At 36.4% G+C, this 22269-nt stretch overlaps 1 protein-coding gene across 20 annotated transcripts in view; it reads left to right on the top strand.

The window, feature by feature from the left end:
• The window catches only part of ATP2B2 (ATPase plasma membrane Ca2+ transporting 2), a 572092-nt gene that overhangs the window by 490949 nt on the left and 58874 nt on the right, over positions 1 to 22269 (top strand). For all 20 annotated transcript variants that reach the window (XM_067463583.1, XM_067463578.1, XM_067463579.1 and 17 more), the window contains 4 exons: positions 3032 to 3073; positions 5280 to 5444; positions 6313 to 6527; positions 10305 to 10547. In XM_067463583.1, the coding sequence (XP_067319684.1) occupies positions 3032 to 3073; positions 5280 to 5444; positions 6313 to 6527; positions 10305 to 10547 (665 nt within the window). The remainder of the gene's footprint in view (positions 1 to 3031; positions 3074 to 5279; positions 5445 to 6312; positions 6528 to 10304; positions 10548 to 22269) is intronic.

Genomic DNA, 22269 nt, shown 5'->3' with positions numbered 1-22269 from the left:
AACAAAGGACACACAGAAAGTACATAGGGAAAATTAGGAGAAATGCATTTTTGCAAGTGTTGATGTGATATATTTAAAGTAAAGCAACTATTCCTTAACATAATCTTGCATGAGCTGCCACTAATGACATTTTCTGCAGATTGGGTGTGCTGATTTATAGCTTATGCAAAATTAAGCTAGTTATCCTATATACTGTAGCAACATTTGTCAAAAAAAAAAAACAACAACAACCCCACACAACCCAAAACATCCAGACTGACTTATTCATGAGTTGATGTGACTACTGTACTTTAACTCCATCCCTTCTCTGATTAGAGTGGTGATAGACAAGAATGTTGTCTGTTCCAGGAGAGCCTAAAAGAAAGCCCCAACTTATCTACTCTCTCTACTGTTGTACCATGTATGTCCTTTTTCAATGCCTGGGTGAGGAAATGGTGGCAGCAGCCAGGGACAGCTGCCCCCCTGACATTGCACTGGTGCTTTCCCCTCTCCATGGAATGGCCCTTGACATATCCCTGGGTCATATCAAAATTCGTAATTTTGGTCCCCAAACCTTCCCTTAACTTATGCATTAATCTGACTTGCACATGGGTATATATCAGTGGTGGCAAACCTATGATATGCAATGCTTTTCTCTTCTGGCATGCCCCCCTTTCCCCGGGCTCACTACCCCTCACTCATCATCCCCCCTGCTCACCTACCCACTTCCCTGCCCCACTCCCCGCTCGACCCCCGCTGCTCCCTCCCCCCATTTGGGCATTCAGTCTCTAAAATGATTTCAAATGAAGTTTTAAAATGGAATATATTGAATTTGGAAATAATGCATTATAAGTAATGATGTTCTTCATAACACCTTATGTAGAGGTTAGTCAAATATTACTATGTTATTTTTCCAAACTAACTTAAGAACTGTTGACAACTTGTTAGTTAATAAGAAATTTTACCCATTATTTCTAAAATATTAGTGGGGATTTTTGAGTATTTTGCCCCTATTTTAGGTTCATTTTAATTTAAAAAATAACATCAATTTAATAAAGTGTTATTCACGAAGCAGGGGGCAATGGCTTCTTTATCAAAACTACTAAGTAAGAGCTATTTTTATTGCATTTTAATGCCCTAAGTTTCTAAAGATATCAGAGCCCATATCATCTTGGAAGCTTAGCAGGGTTGTCTTTGTTTAGGACTTGCTTGAGAGAGTGACTATAAATACTAGTGTTGTGCTCTAGCACTGAAGCACCTTTTCACCCAGCAGCACACCAGAATCCAGAAATTCTATCTAAAATGTTTATTAAAGAAAGCAGATAAAAAGAGAAAGAAGGACAATTCCAAAAGGGTCAGTAGAATAGAAAACACAAAATAGCAATAATACAAAAATGAAAAAGAGCATAAAATCATGAGAACAAAAATCCACAGCAGTACTTCAAACATAAATCCATGAACATGAAAACGGGAACTTTTCCAAGGTAAACCTTACAAGGAAACAAAGGCATGAACCAGACCAGGAAACTTGAGAATACTTGAATCATGAACTTGAGAGCAGAGACAGGAGAGCCATCTCCTATGGCAACATTGTCTCCTTTGAGAGACTTGAAGCCAAACCACTTAATTTAAGCCCATCCAGGCACCCATGAGATCATGCCAAAGACACCTGGACTTCAAGAACTTATCTCAGACTCTTTGGGAATATCTAGTTTGTTTCTTTTTCACTCCTTGTGTTCTCACGCCCAATCTAGTTTCCTGGGAAAACTCCCCATCTGTCCAACATCTTTTCTCAAGAGAATTTTTACTTTTCCTGGGAATGAGCACAGGAATCTAAAACATCAGCTTTATCTGTCTATAATTCTTTCCATTCACTCAAACACTCCTCACTTTGAAACCCACTTTGAAACCCATCATCTCCCTCAACCTCTGAGCCACTGTTAGCAAAATCCTCTGATGCTTGCTAAGCTACAACAATTAGGTGTTGTAGGCCATATTTCAGAAAGAGAAACTGGTAAAACCACCTCTGAATATTTCCTGCTTAAGAAAATACTATGAAAAACTTTTTTTTTAAAAAAACTTGTAATTTGAGGCGAATTTTATTTGTATTGGAAGAATGAAATCGACAGCTTCATCCCATCATTATGGCTTGTTTTTAATGGCATCTTTTTCTCCTGCCGAGGTGGATGAAAATTTAACTAATAGGTCCCACGTTCCCAATCAATAATACCACTAGTAGTTTCAGACAGGAATCATAGCACTTCTGGTTCGGCCATCAGTGAAAGTAGACACTTGAAACATAAAAAAAACACATAGCAAGGCCTTTGGGAAGAGGGAAGTTGAAGTTACCTCCACTGAAAATGTTTTTTTATTCAGTTCTTTGTCACACAGGGAAACTCTTTTCTCCATGAGTAATGGCTGTGGACTGTGGTCAAACAGCTGTACTGTGATCAAAAAGAACTGAGGCAGATGCCCATGTATGTTGGGGCAATGCCTTTCTCAGTTTTGTTTTTTATCAGCTGTAAGCAGTAATTCCCTGAATCTTGCATGATACTTTACCCGAGTTTGCATTCAGTGCCCAAAATTTGGCTGACTTTTTTTTACACATAGTTCAGGCATGTTTGGTCAGTGGTTTGTGTAAACAGGTAGTGAACTTCATAATGTTTCAGAAGATTGAAAATGTAAAGGATCCTGTAGTAGGTAAATCCACCTAGAAAGTATGCCCAAAATAAACTGAAAAGCATTGGCTAGGGTCCATGTTGAAAGTATTATACAAATAATCTTTCCTGGAAATTCTTATACCATTTTATTGTTTGTACTGTGCTATGGAGGAAGCATCAATGGTAAAATAATAAACTGTTGTAATTTTTCCCCTGGAAATGTGATCATGCATATAAATCCATCAACAGTTTGCACCAAAACTTTCTTTGAAACATGCTCATAACTTTTGTCAGTGCTTTTTAATTTAAATTCCTCCTTGTCATGTTTTGTCTGTATGTACTGATGGTTTACTGCCTGTTTCTTGTTGTTTGTTACCATTTTTACAATATAGGCAAAATGCAGGACGGAAATATGGAAAACAACCAGAATAAAGGTAACCTTACTTCATATTAAGGAAAATTACAAAAATGTATTTTGTTCAGCAAGTATATTAATAGGAACATGGGGAAGTGTGTAGTTTGAAAATAGCATCACTGAATATGCTTTAAATTCTTGTAGCCAAGGAAACACGGGAAATAAGCTATCCAATCCAGAGCACCAAGTGATACAAGAAACCTATGATTTTTGCTTTCTCGTATAGCTTGTCCTCCAGTGTGACTCTGTAATCAACTTCTCCAGACATGCTGGAGGAACTTAAAGATTTTTAATGAGAGCACCTTTCTAGGAATCCCTAGGTCCACAAGTGCAATCTTATAAGCTTCCAGCAGAAGTTCACTAGAGTTGTGCTGGAAGACTTAGAAAGTCTTAGACAGGTGTTGCCTCAGGTAAAAAGAATAGTAATTTTTTACCAGATGCAGGTGTTAGGTGTGCCTGCTCCTATTCCTGTTATATACTCTGCTGTGAAATGATACTCTGGTTGTTATTATGCAATGCTTGTGCAGCAGAAAATCCTAATAATGTCATCAAGAAACAGTGCTACTAATGCATTGTTGAAAACTTAATTTTGCAGTCTGTTGGGTATCTGGGGTTACAGAAAAAATCTTGAAAGCATTGTACCAAGGTTCTTCCCCACATGGATACATTGCTATATAATACTTGAGAATTAGTTCTTAAAGTAAAACATGTCTACCTTTTATATGTATTTCCTGTGTAAATGATACATCTAGATGGGGTTACTTTCTTTAATGAACAATTTCCTACTATTTAATATTGGCTTACTTCACTGATCTAAGAGCAATCTTTTGATATGATTTTTCCTTTACAGAGAGAATACAAGCAATATACAAAACTGAATATGATTTTGTATACATATATATCATTAGGGCTATATAATTAGGCTTGTGATTATCTGAAAGACTCAGTTGCATTAGAAAAAAATAACTTCACTTTCAGTCTTACTTGGAATTTGAACATTGTTTATAATCAATAACTATGTCTTCTTCCTCCTCCTGTTGGGGAATCAGAAGCACAGTGTTTGACTGATAAACACTGGGCACTGGAAACATCAGAATAACATCAGCTCGGCTATTACACATCTTCCATCCCTTTTGAGTGAGATTTTACAAGGAAAGTTTACAATGCACTTTGCCTTAGAGCATTTTTATTATCCAACAACAACAACAAAAGAAATATATAGGAAAGATGAATGAAACCAGGGAAGCTCTTATGATATAATTTTAAAATACATCAACTCTTCCATTAATTGGGGTAAAAATAGTATCATAGCTTGTAGTGCAAGTGCATTATTTTCCAACACTTACATGTTCTTATGACATCTTAAACATTAAAAAATTGTATTGAGGCATACACAGTCCACTTCAACATATGATGGAAGTATTACCTCATCTTGCATGAGTCAGTTACAAACACTGGGGTCAGGGGGAATTGATATGCCAAAAAGAGATGATTATCTTAAGAACAGAAGTCAGATGATAACTCAAATATTCTTGCATTGGTGAATTGATGAATGTAAGTGACTTAAATGAGGAGAAGATTTTCCCTCAGTTCATGAATGTTTACTAGGATTGGATCCTCTTCCTATAGTGGGAAAATATCTCAGAAACTATATTATCCAAATTCCTGCTGGTACTGCTGAACCAGTTTCTCAGTACAAGTGCTATAATTTTAAGTACCTATCCAGTTACTGCTTTAAAATGACTTTTAAAACAGCCATTGCTTTCTCAAATACCGGTAGTCTATATTTTGCTATACATGCTGTGCAGGAGTCAGTGCCTTCCTCATTTTGTTAAGTGGGCCTGTGTTAAGACATTCTTACATTTTAAGAATTTAAGGGCAAAATACCAATGATAAAGGTTTTCTTTATTTGTTTCTATTCATAGAAAGCCAAAGCCAAATGCCTATATTTACTGTATCCTTACTGTCTTATATCCTGGAGATGGAGAAGAAAAAATACCTCTCTGTATATTGTATTTAAACTCCTATACAAAAAATAAGATGAGACTGAAAATTTTTTGAGGCTTATGAGTCCATAAAAATAATCCTCTTTGTTGACTGTATTCTAAGGAATACACGATCTTCATAAAATGCAGAGATCTAACTCCAAAGGTCTTCATTTCTAATTTAAAGTTAGAAGTAATACTGACATTCTTAAATACTTTAATTTCTCCCCTTCCTTCTAGCCAAACAGCAGGATGGTGCTGCTGCAATGGAGATGCAGCCACTGAAAAGCGCAGAAGGTGGTGAAGGAGATGATAAAGATAAGAGGAAGGCTAACATGCATAAGAAAGAAAAGTCTGTCCTCCAGGGGAAACTGACTAAATTGGCAGTCCAGATAGGCAAAGCAGGTATGATGCACATTTCATGGGATTGTAATGAGGAATGTGTTGGAGAGTTCTTGTTGGCAATAAATTTTACTGGCAGCATAAGCACTAAACCCAATATTTTAATTCTCATGAAGTATACCCATTGATTCAAGTGTGACTTAACAAGTGTAATTTCTCACTAGCAGAAACTGCCAACTGGAATTAGCTCAGAGATCAGTTGCCAACAGGATGGGTGTGTTTTAATTTTAATAAGTTACCAAAATACTATGTTCTATATTTTTCTAATACCCCATCTACACTGATTGCATTGTGTGTGTGTGTGTGTGTGTGTATGTGTGTATATGTATGTATATATATATATACACACACACACACACACACACACACACACACACACGTATTATATGCATTGATAACCTTTATAAGAGGCACATTTCTTTAAAATCATTTTGCAACTGACAGGAAGTCTGTCATGAACAGAGACTTTCTATGGCTATCGAAATTGCTTATACAAAAATTATTGTAGCTTAGTCTCACATCATTTCAGATTTCCATATTCTCCTGAGCATTCTTAATATGCAGTGTGTGTGTGTGTTTATGTGCATGTGACTCTGAATCACATTTCCTGAATATAAGGATCAGAAATGCATTACAATAATACAGGAAAGTTTCAATCATTGATTCACTGTCCAGGAGTAAGTGCCATTGAGCCGTTGAGCTCAATACTTTGGAATATGGGTTTAAGATAGTTAAGATGCTGAAACACAGTGTTTTAGAAGTGTTTTTTCAAACAACAATTTTACACTAAAACTTTTGTTTTTGTGTCCTAAGATTTTTGAAAAAATCTTAAATTTATAATAAAATATACATTTTTATTTCTCTTTTTCAGGTTTGGTAATGTCAGCCATCACTGTCATTATTTTAGTATTATACTTCACTATTGAGAACTTTGTAATCAGCAAGAAGCCATGGTTGCCTGAATGCACTCCAGTCTATGTTCAGTATTTTGTCAAGTTCTTCATAATTGGTGTTACTGTGCTAGTAGTTGCTGTCCCAGAAGGACTTCCACTTGCAGTTACTATTTCTCTGGCTTATTCTGTCAAGGTACGTAACAATGTCAAAACCAATCTGAGGAGTAAAAAGCATTGATGCACAAATATTTTCATTGGTTATTAGAATTTTTAAAAAAATACACACACACACACATGTGCTTTGATTTGCAAAGCAGATAAGACTGCACAGTAACATAATTTAAGAAGTGAATGGAAATAGTTGTGTAATGATTCCTAAGGAAACTAGCAGCTTTATCATAGTGTTGATAGTATTAATAATAATGTAACAATACAAACATAATATTACTGAACTAAGTCTTTATAGAACACCAGTGTGTTAGAGTGGAGAAGGGTTGGACCTGGCGTATGAGAACTGGATTCACATCTCATGAAGCTCCTTAGTTACTGTTGAGTCAGTTGTTCTTTTTTGAGCTGACCTAGCTCACTGGGACACTGCTTAGCATAACAATCTCCCTTGAGAGAGAAAAAATGGGACATTAATAACAATAACAACACTGAGAAGAAGAGGTCCAGATGTAGTGGCTGGGACTCCAGTTCCAAGTCATCCTGGAGCAAGATGAAAAGTTGCATCTGGAATTAGGCTTCATACATCTCACAAAGCGGGGAGATAAATAAATACTGCCTTATGTCTCCATAGGGAGAAATTGTGGTAGAAATAAAGTAAATAATAAATAAAATAGTGATTTTTGCTGCCCTTTTAGAAATTACACAGTTGTGTGATTGAAAAACAATGCAAAGAATGAAGGAATATTTTGAACAATAAGGACAGGAGTTTTACAGAGACATAGTTTGCCAGTTGCTGGAATTCTCCTGTGTTGTAGGTCTCTTGATCAAGGCCAATATTATTTTGGTGAAGTGTCATGATATTTATGGTCTACCTTTCCATCAGGATCCCTCATTACTTGTTATAAACTCTTGCTTGTTGTATTTCTCCTTCTAAGCCCTTCTTTGCCCAGCTCCATGTGTCATTCATTATCAAAACAAACAAAGATAAATGAATGCCAAGTCAGCTCCTTTCTCCCTGCTTGATTTCCTGCTTCCACTAAGAGAAACCATTTATTTATTTATTTTCGGTATTTGTATACCGTCCTTTTCAACCCTGAAGGGGACTCAGGGCAGTTCATAGTGTTAGCAACAATTCAATGCCATTGATAAAAAACAGTATAAAATATCAATATTGAACACCCCCCCCCCCCCCGATAAAACATTAAACATTATTCACTTAGTTCTGAATAGTGAATTTGTTTAAAATACTTTTAAATCATCTTGAGTTATATTTAACCTCTACAGTGTTTTAAATTGAGAGAGAGAGAGAGAGAGAGAAGCCGAGATCCCGACACAATGTTTTATATATGGCAATATTAAATTAAATAAGTCAGAGCATTTGTGTAATACATCTTTTCAACTGGAACTCAGTTTACTAATACTGCCCATGGGACCCTGGGATCTGCATGCAGAATTTATCTGTTGCAGTTCTCTTGATATTCCTTAAATTATCTTTATTACTTCTGAGATTTCCTTCAGATGGTACGAATGCATTTCGTTTCTGCTATTTTTCTGAGGAAATGTAGAATATGTATTGACTGTTTATTATTCTACAGCATCTCATACCTTTTCATTGTGTTCTTTGTTTTTCATTTAGTTGCATATGCATATGAGAAATCACATAAATTTATCATCTGCAAGCACTGTTTGTTTGGTTACTTCCAGCATCTGACAATGAAGATATATCCTACTGATAATTTGCATATTAATCCAGATCCTAGCTAATATAGACCATGTAGCTATGCACTGCATTTAAAACATGATTGGTTTATAATTTCCATATTGTTCTCTATTTAAACCCCTACTGACTGGCCAGTACTCCTCTAGTCTGTTATTTTGATTTTTTTTAGTTTTATAGACTTGATTTAATATAGGAAAAAAGTCATTTTTCATTTCTCTTTGTCATTTAAAAATCAGAAGAAAAGTCCAAATTAAAGGGTAAATTCTACATCAAGGTTTAAACTGATGCAGTATATATTTTATATTTTGTATAAAAGCTCTGTTTACTTGTAATTAAGCCCAGGTGTTTTCAGTGCACTTTTGTGACGGCGCATGTGGCACCACATATATGTAGTACTGTTAGTTGCAGGATTTAAACTGTCATTTTATTCCCGTCTACCTTGTATATGTATAGTTAAATTTCATTGCTTATTATAGCTGTCAATTTATTGTTGTTGTGCACCAATTGGCTTGTTTCCCCAGTTCATTTGTTTAGGCTCCGCCCCTTCCAAGGAAGAAAGGAACGGTATCTCTCTCACCTTTTTTACCTCAGAAAAAGACTCATTGGATGGACATGTGCAAAGCTTGGCCCAAAGCCCCTGGTCAAGACATTTTTTACCACCAACTCTTAGGTTTTTTACCCCTGAGTTTTTACCCCTGTTCAAATCCCCTGAACGACATTGTGAAGATCTCAGGCGCCTTCATTCCGGTTTTTTGGCACCATAGGAAGGTCTTGTCCTTCAACATAGGCCATTGAACTGGGGTTGTGGTTTGCTCCGGCATTCACAGCCATTGAGAGAGAGGGAACAGGAAAAGCTTCTCAGCTTATAACTCCTAGGACCCTGGACTTTAACGTTTGTAAAGTATTTTTCCCTGTTGAAACATCAAGTTTGTGCCTAAGAAAGAGAACTCACTGTCAACAATAAACACCATTTTGAGTTACCTGTTGTGTTCTGGTCCTTGGGAGTTCCAGTTTCCCTAAAGGAGGACAAGAAGCAATCCCCTGAGGAAAGATGTCACGTCCATGCCTCTTTCTCTAAGACCCCCAGGCGCGACGGCACAACTTTGCTTCTATTAAATATATAGGGTTGTAATTTCTCATTATTTTTATTCTCAAAGAAAGCACTGATAAATTTTAGGATTTTCTTCTTGGTGTAAAAAAAGTTTTAAAAGTGCAGTTTTTAAGCTGGTTCATAATTTCTGATGTATTCTGTTCAAAATTCATCAATGACTGTTTTGTCTAAAAAAAATTATACACAGAATATGACACGTATAATAATCTGTACAGAAATATTATTTTTTCACAAAAGGCTGTTTCCTGTGCAGAAGATATTATTTTTCATCCAAATCATTCATGTATTAATTTTGTGCAGAGATGGTCCTGTTACAATATTTTCTGCACAAGATACAGTTTTTTTTCTGTGCGCGCGCGCACACACACACAAAGATTTCTGGATAGGTATTATTTTCCATTAAAAACAACTGAATGTGAATTTTATGCAGAATACATCCCAAACAGTGCTATTCGGATAAGTTTAGAATTCTTCTTATCAGTGTTTTTGGATATTTCAAAAACAGGCTTTCCACAATTTCTCTATATTTTTTGAATATTTTTCCATCCCTATAATTGTTCTTAAATCGTAGGTGATTATTTTTAATTGCTTTGTGTCATTTTCCTTCAGCCAAAATCTGTTTTCTGATCTATATTTGTTTTAATACCAATTTCTGAAGACTGTAGTTCAAAATTATAATTTAACATATAAATCATTACCACATGTTCCCTCTAAAGACATGCATAAAGTATTTGGTTTACATTTTATTCACATTAATCTCTAAATCACACAAACTTCTAGAAATGCATTCTGTATGTTTGATATTCGTTGTGTGTGTGTGTGTGTGTGTGTGTGTTACAAGGGAAAATATAATTTGAAGAAAGATTACGGCATATGTCCCACTTTTAAAAATGATGATGCCTTTTATTAGCATAAAGGATTTTCAATCTATTTACCAAAATAAGCTCTTACACATATTTTTTTTTCTTTAGAAAATGATGAAAGATAACAATCTGGTCCGTCATTTAGATGCGTGTGAGACTATGGGTAATGCTACAGCCATCTGCTCTGATAAAACAGGGACACTAACAACCAACCGGATGACAGTAGTACAAGCCTATATTGGAGATGTCCATTACAAAGAGATCCCTGACCCAGATTCCATTGCAGCCAAAACTCTGGATTTGCTGGTTCATGCAATTGCCATCAACAGTGCTTATACTACAAATGTTCTGGTAAGTAGGCTTTTCCTTCAGACAGTTAAGACACAGAAAAAGAAATCTGCAACAGTTTTGGGACATAATATTAATATATATTAATATTGCAATTATTTTTCAAGCGGCTTCACATAGTAAACGTGGCTTGATTTTTAAAAATAAGAAACTGTTATTATGCTCTATATTTCCTAACTTGCATTGAAATCCTATACCTACTACCCAGCACTTACTTTTCATTACCACTGCAAATCATATCATATTTTTCCTTGTATGCATAAATGAATAATTGAAAATGAGTTTTTCAATACTGTGCTAAATTATGAACGTTTTGAAACGTTTTGTAATGATATTACACATTTTGTACAAAAAGCTCCACTGGCATCAAAATCTGAACAGAAATGTCCATTATGTGCAAAAAGTAAAAAGCATTTTTATACAAAATTTTTAATATTTACACAGGACACAATTTTCAAGACATTTTTTTTTCACAAACATGAAATGTATGCATGTAAGGTGAAATCTGCTTAATTTACTACTTTCTGGATATTCTGTTTGGTGATTCAAGTCACCCTTTATTCTTGGGGCCAAGAAAAAGTATTCTTCCCCCTTTGGTCTCATTGTGCATATATGGGATTATGATGCTACTTTTACCATAGAGATTTTTTCCTTAAAATGGAATTGCAATTAGTAAAAAGGTTGACCATTTTATTTTATTTTATTTGTGCTCCTGATCAGTTGCTGTATGATGTTAATCTATCAGGGATCACTCAGTAAATACTTTTATTAGCATTTTTGCAGAGCATTTATGTATTTCGTATGAATTATCTTATTTTAATTTCAATAAAATTGTGTAAATTAAGGCTAATTATTGGTAGATATTGGTAAACCATATTCAACCCTTTCTGAAGTTCCTAAAAGTCATCCTAGTCATATTTTCATACCTGCAAGTTTGCAGGTCTCTCCTTTTGATGTGCTGGGAGTAAAAAATGTTATTTCAGGCTCCCAAAAGGTTTGGAGGTGGATAGCCTGCCTACTAGTGGCTCCTAGTAATATGATTCTCCCTTTCTGGATTACATTTTTCTCACAAATGGATACCCAGCTCTCATTCTATATGTGAGAGGGATCTGGCTGTGACATCTGTCACCACATTGATTGCCAGGGTTGGTTTGTATGATCTGACTGCCTGGGCAGGTGTCTCTTCCTCGCTCATTGCTTTCTGTGCATGCCCCCTGAAGCTATGCACTCAGTGGAAGAGGATGATCAACCCAGATACGAGGAGTGCAACGTTCTTTGATTGCCTGTACATATGCATGACTAATTGAAACAAAATATTTATGAGAATGAGCAACTAGACTCTCTCCCTCTTCTCTGGGCAGAATTTCGTATCCTTTCAGAAGAAGATATGAGAAATCATTGAAAGAATATTGGGGTGGGGTGAAAAGTGCTTGCAAAATGCATCCACATTCACTCTAGTGCAGTAAATAATACCTTAGGAGTATGTGAAGTATTATACATTAATTATCTGTAGATTCATATCTATTTAGTCTTCAGTGGATGAAAAATGCTAAATTTAGAAATCCAAATTAAGAATGTTTTGTGAACTGCCTGGTTTCATGCAGAGTGATCAGAAGATTGCACACTTACTAAAATAGAATAAGATGATGTATTTTCTGAAAGACATCTAAAGATGATGGATGCCACTATCTCCAATGTGGAAGTTGTCCAGTGTGTCCAGTAAATCTATACTAAGTTTTATGTGAAGTGCTCCAGTTTTAAGAGTGCTGTCCAAGGTTCTGACTCCTAAAATAGTTTCATCATGTTAGATAGCTCCCAAGCTTATAAAAACCTGTATGAATTCTTTGCTCTTTAAGCAGTGGGGCCAACAACTATCTCTGCACCTATGCTTTTTCTTCGGAACAAATACTATTAGCAAAGATAATTAAGAAGTCTCATCTAAGATTGAGATGGCCCACAATAATAAAAACATACAAATAATCAACTGAATAATATTACAACTAAGTAGTCCAAGCAGCAAAATTACACAGTTGTTGTTGTTGTTGTTGTTGTTGTTAACTGTGACTTTGACTTATGGTGACTTTGTGAATGATAGACCTCCAAGTCCCTCTATCATCAAGTGTCCTGCACATGTGTAATGATATAGGTCTCTATGGGTTATGTCCCAATTGATAACCCAGAACTGGTAACAGTCTTGATTTTCCAGGTGCTGAAGTGGTGTGAGGTTTGATAATTGACCCAGTGGAATACTGAGCAGTCCTCAAGTTCCTTTATTTGAAAAGCCGCACACCAAAGGAGATGTTTGATAAGATGAAAAAGGTTTATGGTGATGATTCCCCATCATATGATACATTGCCAATTCAAATGTGATTGGATTTTAGTGCAAACAGCTCCAATTCCAAGGCGACACCACTCTGCTATTGCTGAACACACCACCCATCAAGTGGAGCTCGCCATTTTGGAAAATCACCACACGACCACTTGCTGCCTAGCCCAAAATGTCAAGATTAGTGTGGGGTCCATGGAAAAAACCACATGCATATGATATCCGCTCACTGGGTACCCCGGCTGTTCGCACCTTTCCAGAAGCAGGAACGAGTCAAATGCTCTTAGGCTCTATTATTGATGTATCATGGAAACCAGGAGGACTTTTTCAATAGACTGGTGACACAGGATGAAAGCTGGGTCCATCACAATGATCCTGAGACTAAAGTCCAGTTGATGCAATGGGAAGCATCATGACTCACCACCTGTAAAGAAAGCACATGCCCAACTCTATGCAGACAAGGTCATGCTCACAATATTTTGGGACCAGCGTGGAATAGTATTGATGGATTTCCTAGCAAAGATGACCATGATCACCGGGGCATACTATGCTTCACTGCTTCAGAAATTGTGGGAGGTCATCTAAACCAAGAGATAGAGGTGGCATGCTCACCAAAGGTGTCTGTCTTCTGCAAGCCAGTGCACAAGTTCACAACTCACATGTTGCCCAAATGGAAGCATGCTCCTGTGGCTTTGAAATTTGACTGCATTCCCCTTATTCACCCAACTTCGCATCATCGGGCTTCCACCTCTTTCCAACAATGATGTTATTTTTGAAGAGCAAGTATTTTTCAGATGATGTGACTCTGATTTCCAAAGTCACAGCGTGGCTTTTAGGAGCAACCTGTCGACTTCTACAAGCAAGGTGTTTACAGTTGATTAAAAAAGATGGGAGAAGTGTGTGTCCCTAGGTGGCACCTATGGAGAGAAGGATTAAGAACTAGGACAAGTTTCATTGCTCTCAGTCCACAGGAAGTGGGTCAGGGGAAATCTTTAATGAACTTTACCAAGTACTATGTCTTTTATAACAAGTTGTGCTTTCTCTTGGTATGGGTCAACCTCAGTTTAGTAATTTTGGCTTGATTAGCTCTAGGATCCTCTTGTTTGAGTTTTTAGCAGTTTATGATTTGGCAGAACTCTTCTGCAGCACAACATCTCAAATTAGTTTATTCTCTTTCTATCCACTTTTTTCACTGTCCGGCTTTCACAACCATACAAAAAATGAGAAATATGATAGCATGATACCCTAACGTTAGGGTTCAATTATATATCTTTACATTTCAGCAATGGCATCACTAGGCTTGATGTCACCTGGTGTGGATTGCACCTCTGGATAAGTCTTGCCGAGAAAAACCTATGAGAGTGTCATCATAAGGTGGAATTGACTTGAAGGGTGACAACAACAACACAGTAATAGATTAGAAAACATTTTTATTTGAATAGAAATGTGAACAAGGAAATAAGAATTAGGCTTACTTGTGAGTTACAGTAAGCACTAGCGTGAAAACTGGATAGTGTATTTGTAAGTGTTCCTTGTTACCTAATTGCATGATCAGCAAGACAAGCTGAAATTCTCTCTTTTACCCATTCATTAAAGCTACAGGGGCCCTCTCTAGTTTTCATTCTGACACTCTATGTTCTTTGTTTTAAGGAGGAAAATGTCTTAGATCAGATTGCCAGGATAGAAATTTGAGAGAGCTATTACAGTATATTTAGAATGGTTCTGTGAAAGAGGGAATTTCAGCAGGTATTACTTCCAATGCAACTAGTTAAGGTCTCACTCAACCAGAAAACAAGCAACACCAGCTGAAATTTCCTTTTCTAAAAAACCATTAAAAGTGCAGAAGCCCACCCAAGTTTGAACTCAGGCAATCCTTCAATCCTAGTAGAGATCAGGCATGTAGCCGGGGGGGGGGGGGGAGAAAGCCTTGGGGGACTTCAGCCCCCACCCTGAAATTCTCATGGTGGTTCACGAAAAGGCCTTACTGGTGCATTATTTAAACTGTTATGTTTATTCATAGCATGATCTGATCACCATACTCAATATATCCCATATGCATGGGGGTATTGGGGTAACAATACAAAAGGTTTGCTAGGGTAGACCCTCTTTCACTCAGACTCAGCCCCCCCACCCGAAACAAACTCAGCCCCCCCCCCCCCCCCCCCCGAATCGAAATCCTGGCTACGGGCCTGGTAGAGATGATGAAAACTGCCCACAATGAGGTAACAACAAAAGTTGACTTTCTAAGGGGCCTCTGATTGGGAATGGTGGTCACCAACTACAGTGTCGAGGGTAACTATGGTTATCCGTCATTGACTCTATTCTTGGCTGCTTCTTTCCACCCTGGCTGTGTGGAAATGTGATTCCCAAGAGGCATGTGAGTGAAGGATGAATGTGCAAGTGGCAGGGGAGACGTTTCAACTCTTTGGCTATGAGTAAGGGGGCTTTGCATAAAGGGGCAGGAGACAAGAATGTCACCAGATTGTTGAAAAGCTCATAATTCTTGCCACTGAGGGAGTCCAGACAGGAGGCACAGAGCTGCTGTTCTTTGCAATTTGATGGCTCTGGAAGGGTCTCCTTCCTTCTCTTCCTCTTCCTGGTTGAAGCAGCCTAGGTACTTTGCTTGCTTCAACCATGGAATATTTGCAACTCATTGCAGAAATAGTGTCTCTAGGGTTGGTGCCACCTGCTGTGGTTCGCACAGCCACCTAGTGATGCATTTCAGGATCTTGTCTATTTCTTTCATATCTGCTTTTCCAGGCCCTAGTCTTCTTCTGATTTCTTGACTGCACTCTGCATTCTCATTAATGATTAAATCAAGTATTATACAATTGATTCCAGATTGAAGCACCAAAAGAAGAGGTTTACCCTATTTAGTGTGTTTCCAAAGAAAAATGTTTCAGGCCTCTTCATTCCAAAGTTCAGTCTAACAGCCAGTAACCTTTTTTTTTTGAAAAAAATACAGGGGGGAGAGGAGTTTAAAAATGTGTGATAAAGGTTTCATGCACCACCACCATTTCTAGAAATCCCAGTTTTATGTTAGAAGCCAGCAGTTTTACACAAAGTAGCCTATCTGAAAATGACAATGCAGGTGGAGTTTTGCTAATAAACATTTCTATTAAAGACAGCCTCCATAATGTTCACACAGAAAATTATTGCATCTTTTCTATACAGTATAATTTTGTGGGACACTGCAAGATAGCAAGTACAGGGGAAAATTCTTGCCACTGTTTTATTCTTCCTGACCCACTTCTCCAACTGCAGGAAAACCCATTTTCCAGCCAGAAAATGATTAGCAGAAAATATTCTTTGTATCCATACTGATTAGTAGTTTGGAAATGATGAAGTATGGCTTTTGTAAATGACAAAAAACACTCTATGAGAGCCAACAATTTGCATACTAGCAAATTGACTAATGGCTTACAAAGAATAGTTCTGTCTCCTGAAAATGTAATCAGAAGGCATTGGTCAGGTGCTTTCAAATTCAGTTGTAGTATTTGTCAATAGAAAAATATTTTTGTGTTTGCAGCTATTAAATTGATTCCATTTATGGAAAGCAATCATAGTTCTGATTTTGCATTTTGTATGTATTGTGTTATTTCTGAAAAACTATATTATCTAAAATTCATGAACCTACCTAGTTGTTTTGATGATGAATGTATGTGGGTGGTTGTATAATCATTTGCCTTTGTAGTGAAGGCAATGCTATATTGACAGTTGCTTATTTCAGGGAAGCAAGTAAAATGACATGTCAGTAATCTTGATCCATTGTTTCTTTCACAGTAAGTTTTCTATGATGCTGACTTATTCGGGTGATTATAAAAATAGATGAGTTTTCAAGGAATATCGTGATGTGATTATAAAAATAGGCTTATTTTTTAATGAGACCTAATATTGCTTTAAAAAGCAATATACATGATTTTATACCTTGGAGATTATGGAGGAGAATTATGGTTATATTCTTTCTATATTTTGCCAAGGGTTTTATTAGAATTGGGATAGATCCCTTGCAAGGGGAAAGGTGGGATATATACATTAAGTAAAATAAATAAAATAACCAATAGATGGCACAAATGGATTTTTATATGCAGTTTGCAGTTTGTTTGAGGAGTTGTCATCTAGTTTCAAAATCAGTTAGACCAGTAGGTTCAAGCTATGCTTCCTCCAACTAGACTATAGACAGTGGTTCTTGATCTTGAATGTTTTTTATTCACATTCCCCCTTGAGAATATATATAAAAAAATATGCAACCTCCCCTCCTTCCGATATGATTTCAGTGTAACAGGAATGAAACTGAAGGGGGAAATGTTCTCAGTTTGCAAACTACTGAAACCTGTAAAATGATCCATGAATCTGCAAAAGATCTGTGGCTCACAACTCAAGAACATATGAACTATCATTTCTATGCATTTCTTGTGAAAGAACAAGACTTTGTTGTTATTGTTAACTGTTGCTAATTCAACTTTGAGTTATAACAACACTGTGAAATTGAGGCCTCTTTGTCATACTCTCCTCAACATCATTGCTAAGGTCTATGGCTTCCTGGATTGAGTCTATCCATCCATAATGTGGCCTTCCTTTTTTTCCTACTGTTTTCTATCTTACTAAACATTTTTGTATTTTCTAGCAAGTCCTGTCTTCTCCTAATATATCCTAATAAGTGTGACAGCCTCAGTTTAGGTCGTCATGGCTTCTAGGAAAAGTTCAGGCTTGATTTTATCTAACATCATTTTGTCTTTTTACCAGTTTACAATATCTGTGCAACTTTTCTCCAGCACGACATTTCATTCTTTTAGCACTTTTCTTCTCCAGCTTTCACAACCATACATATTAACATGAAATGTTAGAGCATGGACAACTCTAATTTTAATATTCAGTGATAAATCTCAGTACATCCAGATCTTAATAAGCTCATAACTGTCATAGTCTTCTGGTTTCTTGACTGCAGTTGCCATTCTGGTTAATGGTATGGAAATGTTGAATGATTTCAGTGTCCTCACTGGCTACTTTAAATTGATAATGATTAGGTTAAGCTATATGGGCCTCTCCAGAATTCAGAAAAGTTACTTTTCTAGGCTACATCTAAAACATCTCAACAGAGATTATCACTAGTTTAAGAAACATCAATTTAAACTATTTGCATGCATTTCTTAAGAGTTCTTAGATAGTCATAGAATATAAAAAGATAAGATGCCTGATGCCAAATTATATGAATCAGTTTTTGAAATTCAGGCCTTTCAAAAACATTATTCTTCAGAAACCATGTGTTTGGCAGCAGACAATTTCTCTTTCATGCTGCATGGTTTTCAGCTATAATCAGCAGCTTAATTCACATGATTCACATCATATGGCTAGACAGACTTGGATGTATATACTAAATTTAAACTCATTAACTATTAGAACTACTTATATCTGTGGAGTAACAGTAAATGTGCTAAGCGTGCCTTCAGCTCCCTTAGCAAAGGCCTTTCATTAATGTAATAGCCTTTACCAGAAATGAGGAAGTATGTTGACTTGATTTTCAAAAGAAAATGATGGAAAGCTAATTATATTATTTCCTTTTCATTTTAATGGTCAGGCCTTAAAAGCAAGAAATTGTTGCATGTTGGCTTTTTCTGTTGCTGTTATTTTTATACATGAACTGGGAAAATTTTAAAATCTTATCACAGTCATGATCAAAATTCCTAGTACATGACCAGTTAAAATTAAATTTAAATCATGTCAAAAACCACAATCTGCTTCTAAAACATTGTTTTTGGAGGAACAAACTGCATATTTTGTTCAACGTGAAATTGTATTTAACATCTCTGTTGAGCTTTAGCAGCCTCATAGATATACACCAAAGAAAGAGCAAAATCTTGAAGAGAAATTTAATGCAATAACAGGTACAGCAAAAAGCAGATGTCCATACATCGCAAATCTGATTCTGATTCAGCCAAACTAGCACAGGTATACACTTTTATTTTGGAAGAAAACCAGATATTTTGTTTAAGATAGTTTAATACCCTTTTCCATGCAGACACCCCAATCCATATTTTTGTTTATTTGCACTTTAGAGAACATATGAGAAGGAAAACTCTGGTTTCCTCCTAGTTTGTCTCTTTTGCCTGCATCAATTTATTTATAGAGATTGTTCATGCACATGCCTTCGCAGGGAAAGTGGAGGCAGGTTCTGAGAAATGCAACAGAATTTTCTGATTTACCTTGGTTTAGCTTAGCCCATCTGATGCATCTACGTCTCACTAGTAGCGGTGGTCCAGTACCAGCTTAAACCGATACAGAACTCATTCATTTAGGAGAAATGCCTCTAGAACATGGCTCTATAGCCCGAAAAAACCCACAAGAACCTAGAACTCAGTATCTTTTTTGGTTCTTGTTAAAGTTCATACTAAAACTGGGGGAGAGGGGGTTACACCACACCAGTAATATCAGATCCATCTTTGTTGCACTGCTATGGCAATGAAAGCAAGCAGTTATGGTCAATGAAAGTCAACAGGAAGAAAACCAATTCATTTGAAATATGGTGCCCTCAGAAGCAGACTACAGGGAATATTATGGGCTGTCAGAAAACAAAATCATGTGTCCTAGAGCAAATCAAGCCCAAACTTTCTATGGAAACCAAATGACTAAACTAGATTATCAAACTTCAGACATATAATGATCCATTGGAAAAAAATGATAATGTTGGGAAGAGTGGAAGGCAGTTTGAAAAGATGAAGATATTTTACAGTTGTGTTGATTCTATAAAGGAACCGCATCTTTCGGGTGCAGGACTTGAGCTTCTTGAAGATCATTCATTGGGTTGCCATAAGTTCAAGTTGTCCTGATGGCAGATAATAGCAACAAATTCAGAAACACAATTGAATTGATTACAATAAGTCTTGCAGATATATCCATTCTTTCTATTTATTTATTTCATTTGTATACCGCCCTTCTCACCCCAAAGGGGACTTACGGCAGCCTCACATGAAGGCAACAATTCAATGCCGTAGAATATACATACAGAAAAATAAACATATATATTAAAACAAGAAACTAAAAATACACTTAACATTAAACATTAAAACAATTATTTAAAAACCATGCAGTACAAACTTGTAATTCAAGACCGAGAGTATAGCCATGGGTCCTATTATAAAATGATCAACCTCTCTTTGAGGAGCTGTCTAGTCCATTTCAAAGAATAAAATGCTAAGAAGAGAAAGAGCAAGGGTCTTGAATAAAAAGATGGGGAAGAAAAGGTAAAATTAGTGGATCAAAATATGCTTTTTCAGGTAGATTGATGGAGTTAGTATTCAAATGTCCTTTATATAGTCATTGTAACATCGCCACTTTGGGTTTTTATGTTGCCCACTGACAGTTTTTCTCCATCGTGGTGAGATGTATCAAATTTTAAAGTCTTTTGTTGCATGTAGTTCTCCCCCCCCCTCTATATATACATATACATACATATAAATTAATCTGGAATTTATGCAGACATTAGTGAATAAAACATTCTGGGAGTGTGGAAACTGAGAGGGAAACACTTGTATATCATTAGTTTCTGCTATGATATATTGCATAAACAATTATATATCACCAAAATAAGTATATTACAGTAATAAATAACCAAGCAATCTAATGGATGTGGTATCCCACCTTATATAGAGACTAGCTGTACCTGCCACACGTTGCTGTGGCCAGCCTTCCCTCCCTCTTTTTATTCTTTTTTCCCCTCCTCCCTTCTCTCCCTCTTTCTGTCCTTCCCTTTTTTCTTTCTTTCTCTCCTTCCTTCCTTCTCTTCTTCTTCCCTTTCATCCCCCCAACTTTTCTTTCACTTCCTCTTTCTACCCTTTCTTCCTGCTCTCCCTATTCTTGGACTGCAAGTCCCAGCAGTCCTCCTGATCGATCTATCTATCTATCTACCTCCCTCTCTATCTCTATCTAATCTAACTATCTGGAGGATTACTGGGAGTTGCAGTCCAGGAATACAAAATTGGAAATATTCAGAGATTGGGATGCTCTCAAAGAAATCCAAGGAGAAGAAAGCTTGCAGCTTGGAAGCAGTGCATTTGGATCATCCTCCTCTTCCCCTAAAGGGCCTGTTCTAGGGGATGCTGGGAGCTGTAGCCCAGAAGAGAGTGTGTATATGCTATTGTGTGTTTTGTTTTTGTGCATGTGCTGTAGTGTCTTTTTGCTTTTTTGTTTTTTAAGTTGATTCTGCTGTGTTTTTAGTGCCTTTATGAGTAATGGTCACTTGTTGGCATGATAGGTGTGTTGTGTCCAAATTTGGTGTCAATTCGTCTAGTGGTTTTTGAGTTATGTTAATCTCACAAATGAACATTTTATTTTTATTTATATAGATTGTGAAAATGTAAAATGTCTGTGTTCATTTTAATTTTGAAAGTTAAAAGACTTGTAGCAGTCTAAAATAAGTGTCAGAAGATTGCTGACTTGGCAGACAGATTGTTTTTGCTAAATAATTACAAGAGAGGAAGCGGCACTGTCAATTCACAAATGATATGCTAAAGTTTAATAAACACTGTGATCAGATTGTTGTTCTGCAGCTCATATCACTAGTTTAGCAGACCTCTTAAAAACTGCCATGTTTCCTTGTTTAGAGCTATATTTATGTATGTGCAAGTGTGATGAGCATTGCAGTTTGAGAAAAGGTACTAAGTAAGGTGAAACTCAAAAAAATTATAAGGAGTGAATTGAAGAATAGTTGGATATTGAGAATTTGAGGAGAATGCTAATTATTCAACTACAAATACTCTGCTCTCGATGTTACTTCTGTCTTTTGAATTATTAAACTGGAAAACTCTTCTCAAAGATATGTTTTGAAACCAAAGTCTTGGTCAAATGTGTAAGCATTTCTCCATCTTGCATTGTAATCAGAGTCCTAGCCTTTTGATCATAGTTAGAGACGGCTTCAAAGTGGGAAAAATAACATAAGCAACTCATCACTGTTCTGATATTTTGCAGCATTAGACTAAAGATCGGGTTTTGGTGTTGAAATAGAGTGAAAATTCTAAAAGTATAAGTATGCCTTCTCCTTCTACATTTTCTCAAAATACCGTATCTGTTATGATGGGGTTATGTACTTGGGCAGGACCAACTTCATCCTGTGCCACATTTCTTAAGACTGCCTTTAAATTGGCTTTTATTTGGATATTCTCAGTAGTCAAATCACGAGTCTAATAAAATGGACACTGATTCACAAGAAAAAATACTCCAAATTAAGCCTTTCAGGGGCTGTGAGATTGTTCTCTTAGTGTCAGAAGACTAAGACACTATCTAGAAATTTGAACTCTCTGAGTAAACTACATTAATTTAGAATATTTGGAAGGTCAGGTAAAGAGAAAAAACAAAATCATGGCTTCATCTGGCAATGTCGCCTAGGTAGTAAAAATATATCTA

Source organism: Anolis sagrei, chromosome 2 (genome assembly GCF_037176765.1).
Source record: "Anolis sagrei isolate rAnoSag1 chromosome 2, rAnoSag1.mat, whole genome shotgun sequence".
Classification (NCBI taxonomy): domain Eukaryota; kingdom Metazoa; phylum Chordata; class Lepidosauria; order Squamata; family Dactyloidae; genus Anolis; species Anolis sagrei.
The sequence above is the reverse complement of the archived record's forward strand: the minus strand, read 5'-3'. Positions and strand labels throughout refer to the sequence as shown.